Source organism: Grammomys surdaster, unplaced genomic scaffold, assembly GCF_004785775.1.
Source record: "Grammomys surdaster isolate TR1022 unplaced genomic scaffold, NIH_TR_1.0 166, whole genome shotgun sequence".
Lineage (NCBI taxonomy): Eukaryota > Metazoa > Chordata > Mammalia > Rodentia > Muridae > Grammomys > Grammomys surdaster.
This window is the reverse complement of record NW_021604614.1, coordinates 14,472,244-14,481,685: the sequence shown is the minus strand read 5'-3', so window position 1 is coordinate 14,481,685 and position 9,442 is coordinate 14,472,244. Positions and strand designations below refer to the sequence as shown.

Genomic DNA, 9,442 nt, shown 5'->3' with positions numbered 1-9,442 from the left:
CACTGTCTACATTATGGCGGCCCCACGGCCAGAGCACTCCGGCACCCCATCCCGTAAGAGGTATAAAGCCACAAGCCTTGCTGGTTAAGTGTCCAGCGACTGCCCTGTCCCTGGGGTTGTGGGATTTGACTTGAGTGAGACACGGGACACAGGGAAGCACGCTCAGTCAGAGGAACAGCGAATGCTAATTCCCTGGGGTAGGAGGAGTCAGGCCAGGCCTGTCTGAGGGCAGAGGGGCCCTGATCAGACAGTCAAGTGCCTGGCGACCTTGAGTTTTGGCTCTATGGCATCTTCCATGTAATACCAGGTGGGGGCAGCCTGTGCAGCCAGCTGGGCTCCAATGCTCATGTTGCCTCTGCTCTTTCCCTACCTCCAGTTCCAGACTTGGACCATCGATACACGCCAGTTACCGCCTTGACTCTCTGAGCCTCAGTTTACCCACTAGGGCTAACCACAGACCCTCCACAATTGGGACAACTGTTACAAACAGTCAAAGTGGCCACGGGTACCATCTATGAGAAAGACAGTGCCCATCCACCTCTGTGCCACACCTGGCCGTGTGTCGAGTGGTCACAGTGAGCCCGTTAGAAGGCGTACTCTGAGGGTCTGGGCTTGCTCGCAGTGACTCTGTAACCTGCTGGCCCGAGCAGCCAATACAATGGTAGTGTGTGACAGAAGCAGAGGAAGGGGGTGTCTCAGTCCCTTGCCACCTGCAAGTAGAAGCACCAAGGTAGACCGTTGGATATGTCTGCTCAGACAAAGTCTACAGAGAAGGTTCTAGAAAGCCACGGAAGACGATACATCACGACACATTACATTGGCAACCAGGGGGTGCCCAGAATGTACGTGGCCAACTGTCACCACCCGTCTTCCAGATGGCTGGGAGAGAGTGACTCAGCCAGGGTTGGACATGGTCCGTTGCATCATATGCGAGGCTCAGCGCCACAGCAAGACCCGGGCGCTCCCCTCAACAATCTGCCCTCCGTCCCAGGATGGCTATCAGGCCTGTTCACAACTCTCTTAGCCACTCAGGTCTCAGAGTTGCCCTCGAACCCACAAGAAGACACTCAAAGGAAAAGTTCCCAAGTTCCCAGCAGCAGGTGCCCCTTGCCTGGATCTCTGAGGGCAGCGGAATCTCTGTGTCTTCCACAACCACCAGGCGCCACTCTCTGGAGCCAACCTCCTCCAAACCTGTGGTCCTGTGCACAGAGAGACCTGTAGACTTGGCTACGGTGACAAGAATCAATGTTGCCAAAGGGGCTGGGTGGGGATGAGCAGGGAGAAGGGAGGGGAGGGAAGGGGAGAGAAGGCTCGCTGCAAATGTGGGGTCTCCTTTTATCTTTGGAGACGTCATGCTCCTAAGCCACCCCTTAGCACGATCGCTCACAATTCTGCAGCACGCCTGAGCTCTCCTTGATGGCTCTTGGGAGGTCACAGGTAGTGGCACTGGGGCCCGCAGCCAACCGAGTTCAGCCATCGGCTCCTGGCCTTCCTTCTCTGGGTAGCATTGTGACCTGTTTCTCCCAGTAGAGAGTGAGCTGCTGGCAAGCAGGACATGTCAGGAAGTGGAACCACCAGGCAAGCTAAGGGCCACTATAACACTAAGCTAAGTGGCACCATATCACAGCCACGTTGGGCTCTTGTGACAGCAGGCCCAGGTTTGAAAGACTGAGATACAGAGTCATGGCTCCATGGGAGTACTCAGGGACCCAAGTGGGACAGAGAAGGATAAGGTCATTATGGATGACCACGGCCATAACAGGATAAGACCACTGAGTCCGGCAACACTGGTTCAGGGAGAATACACCAGGTCCCCCTTGGGACAACTTCTCCATAGAAGAAGAACTTGGTTCTCAGGACTTCCCCAAGGCTAGGGACTGTATCCCACCAGCTCTCAGCTTTCTCCAGCCTCACAGGAGCCTGACACAAAGAGAATACCATCCAAGGGCGTTTGCAGAGGGTGAAACGGGAGGGTGGTCTGTCTTCCCTGGGAAGTCTTTGAGTGTATTACAAAAATGCCTGCTGTCTCCATGCCAAGAGGGGCAGAGGTTACCGGTGGTGATGTCCCAAGGCTGACATCAGATTGCTTTTGACACTATATCTACTATACATGTTTGTGAAAGCGTGCATGCGTGTTGGGGGGGGGGGGCGTGTGTGCCAGAGAGAAATTTTGAATATCATTCCTCAGCGGCTGCTGAGGAAAGACAGCGTTTCTCACTGGTCTAGAACTTGCCAAGCAGCCTGGCCAGTGATCCCAGAAATCTCTATCTGCTTCTTCCTCCTCCTCTTCTCCCTCTTCCTCCCCCTTCTTCCCCTCTTCTTCTTCCTCCTCCTCCTCCTCCTCTTCTTCCTCCTCCTCTTCCTCTTCCTTTTCCTCCTCCTCAGCACTGGGGTTACAAGAATGAGTCAGCACACCTAGGTAGTTTTTTTTAAAATGTGGGTTCTGAGGATTGACCCCAGATCCTTGTACTCCCAAGTGGCCTAACCACCTTCCCGGACCAGCTAAGTATTTACTGAATGGTAAACAGCTGTATGGACCCAGCCAGCACCTAAATCTTCTCGTGGTACTCTCTCCTCCAGAACTCTGAGGCACTGTTTGCATGAGCTCCCTCAGTTCCCAGGAGGAGGCCATTGTTGGTGTGCAGGCTCTGGCACAATGGTGCCATGTTGCAAACTAGTGACATGCCTGCTACCTCAGCAACTCACTGGCTCTCGGAGTCCCAGGGAATTGTCCCTGTGCACAGAACTCAACGTGCCTCAGACACATGAAATCACTTGCCAAAGCCACATAGGCTCCGTCACTGGGGTCAACCCATTGATGCCTGAACTGCTGTCCTCCTGTTGGGCTCAGGTGACGGTCCCCACTCCAGGGCAGCCAGAAGGACTTCTACCATCCCACAGGCCACCCTGCGACCAGGAAGCTGGGGGGTAGGAGGCCCACTAGTGTGGTCCTGAGGACTACGGGACAGGCTGATGCACACACTGCTTAGAAGCGTCTCACCTCGGATGTAGCGAAAACAAAACTTTTAATTTAGATGTTTGCATCTCTCTGTCTCTAAGCAAAAATAACTCTAAGATAATGACTGTAATAAATGAAGGTAATTAATTGTGGTTTGTTCCTTTAGTGTCTAGTCAGCTTAATTTTACCTTTTCAACTAATAATGAGAAAATAATTTTTGCGCGTGGAGGGTTAATGACATGTAACCGTGAGAGCCGCTAATTGCATGTTGCAATCCATCCATCAGCGGCCCCGTCTGCGTGGCTTGATTATGTTTGCTAAATTATTGCTTTGAATTATCTTTCATAAAAGCAACTTTTATAATTAGCAGGGCCTTCAGGCTGGCTCCCTTTCTCCCTGTGTAAGGATGTTCAAACTTTGGCCATTTCAAGCTGGCTTCCAGACGCCACCATCCCTGGCTGGCTTTTGTTTTCCTGGGGGTGGGGGATGGGAGGGCCTACACCGTCCTTGGAGGCATCAAGGAAGCCTTGATTTGTGGCAGGGAGAGTCCACTTCTTCCCCATCATACATCCCACAGGAAAGACAAATGATGTGAGGTTGGGTGGGGGGGACCTTGTGAGAGTCACCTTCATTTGGTTCGGTGGCTGCTTTTCTCCCCATGGGGGTGAGGAGGGACCTGCAGCCATGGCGGAGGCTCAGTGCAGGGATCATAAGGAAAGCAGGGGAACACAGTCAAGTCTTGTCACGGCCAGAGAGGTGCCTTGGACAACCGTCCGCCCACGTTGTATGGGAAGCCAGTTCCCTGAGTGGTGAACTTCAATTAAGACTCCCCTCCTTCCCTGTCCTTAGGGACATCAACTGTGTGTGCCCCAGACTGTGGCTGTGGCTGTGGCTGTGGCTGTGGCTGTGGCTACCCAGCTGCTCTTTTCTCCTCTGGATCTGTAAGCTTGGCTTTGTGGGGAAACAGGAGGAGAGTTGAGGTTCAGAGAGGTCGAAAAACCTCCCCAGGGCCACACAGCTGAAGGAACAGGGCTGAAATTCCAAGCCCGCCATCCATGAGGCTGTGCTTCCAATCTTCTTATCACCGAGAGCTTGTAACATTTCAGTCTTTTCTTCTACAGCAAAGGGGAGATAATCGTCTCTCCATGCAGCCTAGGATGGCCTCTACCTTCCCAAGTGCTAGGACTACAGGTGTGTGCCACCACATCTAGCTCTCCGAGGCTTCTAACACCCAAGGCGGGTGTTCTGAATACTTCCTTCATATTTACTTTGCTTTTCCCTCAGCCTCAACCTTATGGCAGAAGGAAAATCATCACCAAGTTGACAGATGAGGACACAGAGAGGTCAAGCAACTCACCTAAGGTCACACAGCCAGTAACCCCAACTACTCATTCCTGTGACACTCGGGGAGTGTCAGACGGGCATATCCACCCCTGTCCTGCATTCGCTCTCTTTATTCCTATCCCAAAATAGCAGCACTGAAGGACCAGAAGCCTCTTTATCCCCAGGGTACAGAGAAAAAAATGGAGGTTCCCCAGGCATTAGGAAAGCCACATACACACCAACATTCATGTACACACATCTGCACCTATGTACGTATGTGGCTCTGAGGGAGAGATGACTGTGAGGAGTGGGGAATTAAAAAGGAGCCCCCCCACCTCAGGGCTATGGGGGAGGGGCTTCTGGGTCTCCCTGAGATCCAGGGGACCCCTTGCCCATGGGCTCAGCCCAGCATGACTGCAGCAGCTTCTCAGGCAGGTGAAGGCACATTATCAACACCATAGAGAAGACAGAAGGATATTCTGCTGTCATGGGGTGGATGGGCAGGTCGGGGGCAGCCGATGTCACGCGGGCTCGTAGCAAAGGCCATGACGTCTGTCTTACCTGGAGAGCAGTGGGAGACGGATATGCTGGGTGGGCTGGTCGCCCCTGGGACTTAGTCACAAGGCTGCCTTAGTGGGACAGTGTGTGTGGGGCTTACCTACCGTAGACCTCAGATTTCAACTGGGGCATAGGGTTGGGGGGAGAACCTAGGAGGTGAGCCATAGCTTGCAGGGGGGAAGCCCAATCAATGCACCCCACCTCCCCACATGCAGTGCCATTGGCTCTTACCTCAGCTTGGAAGTTCCTCAGCACTGGGGCTACCATCGCTCTGATTCCCTGAAAGAGATGGCAGAGGGTCTACCACAGAGCGAGTGTCCCAAGCCCACCCCCAACCCTTCACATGCACACACGCACACATGCACGCACACACGCACGGTTCTCCTTAGAGCATTAACGTCACACATCTGGAGAGGGAGGCAAGGAAAGATATTTCCAAAATGCACGCCTGTTTCCCTGTTTGGTGGTACTAGGGATGGAACCAAGCCGTGTCCCGCCACTGAGCCTTAAAACTATTTATTTATTTTATATGAGTACACTGTGACTGTCTTCAGACACACCTGAAGAGGACATCAGATCTCATTACAGATGGTTGTGAGTCACCATGTGGTTGCTGGGAATTGAACTCGGGACCTCTGGAAGAGCAGTCAGTGTCTTTAACCACTGAGCCATCTCTCCAGCTCTAGCCTGTAACATTTTGAGACAGGGTCTTGCTATGTAGCTCAGGCTGGTTTGAACTCATGAACTTGTGAGTACTCCTGAGTACTGGGAAGATGAGGCTCATGTCGTCCTTGTGTGTGTGGCATGGTAGGCCTTATGGCCTCACTCAGGGGTATGGGGGCTGGAGAGCTGGCATTGATCCTCCAGTCTCAGTGCTAGGTGGGCAAAGTCCCCTGAGGCTGATCATCCACGGGGTCATCTCCTACAAAGCTGCATCTTAAATTTCGCCAAAATCCACCTCTATCCCTGCCTGTCTTTCCTCACCAGGGCATGGAGTGATTTCTGGGGACGTGGCTGTTTACCAGCCCTGTGGTGCCATGCTCTGACCAATGGGCTCACCAATACTCTGGGCTCTGCTCTAGACAGCCAGATGTTCCAATTTTCCTATGTGACCTCAGGGGAAGTCTGGGGTCCCCTCAGCACTCAGCAGAGGAGAGTGCTCTAAGGTACCAACCCTGGAGCCTGTGGGCCCTCAGGGATCTACTAGGGATACTTCTACCTGCCACCATCAGTCAAAGACCCCAGGAAAACCCTGTGGGAGGGGTAAAGGGCTGGGAGGGGAGACAGGGAAGTGGAAGGGGAGGAGGAGGAGGAGGTGGGCTGGAGGTAAAAGAGAAATGCTATAACCACAGGGACACTCCCTGCTGTTTCTCCCCCTGGACAAGGTCCCTGCTCTGGTTCCAGCTACCCTTCCATACTAACTTCTGTCTCTGGGACTTCCCAGAGTGGCTTCTGTCTGGATGTAAGGTGACACACAGATAGTGTCCAGGGCTTTGGTTTTAGGAGCCAGGGTACCAGCCTGGGTGACAGAGGAGCTGGGAGGCTCAAGGTCAGGGTCTCAAGGCTAAAGACACCACCAGGAGAAGGTGGCCATGTACCACAGCACTGACCAGAGGGGTTGGCACTGGGGATGATGGCTAAGTCTAAGGCAGCAGGGTGGACCCACTGACTCAAAGGAAGCATTTGGCCTGAGAGAGTCGAACACAATGTTTAGCTTTTTAAAACCAAAAGGCCCCTGATTTTATAAAGGAGGATGGATACTGAGGCCCAAGGGTGCTGGCCTGCTGAGGTGATGCTGCAAGCAGATGATATAGTGGGAATTTGAGCCCCAGTCTCAAGATACCTTCAACGGGCTTTTCCCATGACCCTATAGTCAAGTGAGGTCAGGGGTTCACCCCTGAGGGCTATGAGGAGAGGAAGCGGATGGGAACTGGGCCAAATCCCACCCTCAACTGTGACCAAGTAAGTCCTAGAGGGAGCCAGGTGGGATGCGTGTGGCAGGTGGACTGGACCCCCCAGATGACGCTCTTAAATAAAGCTGTCACGACTCTTCCATCAGGAGGGACGAGGTCCAAACGTGAGAGTTTCCAGAGCCGTGACTATAACAGGAGTGGGAAATTTATCTCTTCTAATTATGTAATTGCATAATTTTATGTAGCCTCGGAAATTATGTAAGTCAGACTCCCAGGCTGAAAACCTGGCCTGGATTTTCTCCCTCACCTGAGAGCTCCTGTGCGGACCAATGGTTGAGGTTGAGTTCACCGTGCTGGGGGAAGGGGATGGGACAGATGGTCTGAGAGGACCAGAGAGAGAGCTGTGTGTGAGGCTATGAAGAGCTACAGTGGATTCAGCTACGCTTCCCCGAGACGGGAGGGCCAGAGGCACTCTCTGTGTGGGGAGAAAATTCTGTTTATAGAACATGCACTGGTCTGGTTAAAAGAGACCACGTCTGGGGACGTGGTACAGCTTGCAGAGTGCTGGCCTAGCTTGCACGAGGCCCTGGGTTCCACCCCAGTCGTCACATAAGCGGAGTGCGATAGTGCATGCCTGTAATCCAGCACTTGGGAGATGAGAAACTGAAGGCTAGCCTGGGCTACATGTGACCCCATCTCAGAAAGACCGACTTGTGCCTGTTGAAACAGCGACAGCGGGAGACACTCAAGTCTGAGGCTTCTGCCTTTTCCCCCACATACATCTTCTCCTGCAGCTCTCTCTCTAGACTTACCCAGAAAAAGTCCTAGCTGGGCCCTCAGCCCCAACTTGCCCTGAAGAACCACAGTTGCTTATGACGGGATTCTACAGCTTCAGGTGTGAGATTCAGCCCCTGTCTGCCCGCCCGAGGGCCCTCCTCCACTACCAAGAGCCACAGGAACCCACTCTCAGTACCCCTCCCTCCATGGTCTAGCATACTCTAACAGATAAGCTGAGATAGTCACTGGCAGAGGCTGGCTCCTGGCTACAGCTTAAGGCCAGGTCTTGAGTCTGCTGCCCACACGAAACGTGTCTCGGCCCTGTCAAAGTAACCCAAAGGTCCAAGGCCTCCATTTTCTGTTTATTCTTATTTATTTTTAAATTATATATATTTTAAAATGAGAAGCAACAGGGGCTCCGATGGCGGGGGGGCTTGGGGGAAGATAAAATTCTCACATCCAACCTCAGGAAAGAGCAGACACATGTCTAGGCAGGTCTGTTCCTCCAGGGAGAGGGAGGGAGTGGGCTTTGCCTGGGCATTGCCATCTCTAGGCTCAGACTGGGGTCTGGAACCTTGATGTGGGGATGGGGTGGACAAGGGCATTGATTGGCAGGGAGGGGTGGGTTCCAGAGCCCTAGCTGTGTCTCCCAGGCCCAATGACAGGCAGAAGAAGATGATCCTGACTTCAAGTCAAACTGCCCCGCCATCAAAGGCTAAACCACTTCACCCGAGATGAGGTCTTTGAGACTGCAGATCCTAGACGCCTGGAAACTGGGTGGAGGAACTTGTTGGGGGGGGGCAACTCCAGTCAGCGCTGGGGACCTCCCCTCCCCCAACACTGCCAGAGCCGACAGGCTGGGGCTGTGATTTATCTTTGTGGCTAATTAGCTTCTTTTCTTGTTAGTCACTTATGTCTACAGTTTTCACAGTATAGTTTGAATGGGGTGGCGGCGTTGGGGGGGTGGGGGCGGGGCACCGCGTTCCTTCCCAGTCAATAGGCACACTACCTCTGGTACATTTTTCTTAAATTCCCGGCGGAGTTCAATTAAATGTTTAGGAGAATGCTCGCTTTCCTCCTGTGGCGCAGACAGCTCCGAGGCGACAGAATTAAGCTCTTTCTGGAGAGAGAGAGAGAGAGAGAGAGAGAGAGAGAGAGAGAGAGAGAGAGAGAGAGATTTGTCTTCTTCTCTTTGCTTTTGAATTATTGTACAACAGTGCTCAGAACAAGTTTTCGTAACTTACAGGGCTGAGAAGGGGTGAGCTATTGACTCCTGGCATGCGTGAAAAATTAAGAAACAAACAAACGAAAAAACAAAACAGAACAAAACAAAAGGATGAAACACAGACGGTCCCCAGGACACGGTGGGCTTTCCATTTTTGTCCTTAGGAGCTGGGCCAGACAAAGTTGAACGGACGTTTTATCTACCTCCCCTCCATCCCTCCCCATCCTTCCCCACAGCCCCACCTCTTAAATTTCCAAGGAGTGATGGCATAAGCCTGTCAGTAACTGAAGAAAACATCTCCAAAGCGTGTCAAAATAGCAGCGCGTGGCATATTGTATGGGCACTTTCCCCGCTCACGAGTGCCGTCTCCGACAGCCTCTATACATCAGCGGCGGGCGCAGTGCCAACTGCCGCTTTCTCCCTTAAAGGCTCATAAATTCGCCTCTTAAGATATAGATGGCTTTTTAATTCCAGCAAAGTTTGGAAAAATGAAGGTGCCGAAGAAAAGCACGCTGACCTCGGGTGTATCCCACGGTAAATCACCGACGGTTCCCAGAACCCTCGCCGACTGAAAAGGAACAGATCGGGGGGTTAGGGGGTCAGGGATGGCCTGACTGCATGCACTCAGGAATCGGACCAGGGTTTGGCCACACAAGACCAAGGATGGAGAGGGAGAGGGATGGACCT

General features: G+C 52.8%; 1 protein-coding gene across 1 annotated transcript in view; it reads right to left on the bottom strand.

The window, feature by feature from the left end:
• Cux2 (cut like homeobox 2) overlaps positions 1–8,810 on the bottom strand; it is a 68,519-nt gene extending 59,709 nt beyond the window's left edge. Inside the window, exons 1-3 of the mRNA XM_028765963.1 lie at positions 8,775–8,810; positions 8,540–8,650; positions 5,072–5,119 (exon numbers count right to left, since the gene is read on the bottom strand). Of these exons, the coding sequence (XP_028621796.1) occupies positions 5,072–5,119; positions 8,540–8,650; positions 8,775–8,810 (195 nt within the window). The remainder of the gene's footprint in view (positions 1–5,071; positions 5,120–8,539; positions 8,651–8,774) is intronic.
• Between the last annotated feature and the right edge of the window lie 632 nt (positions 8,811–9,442).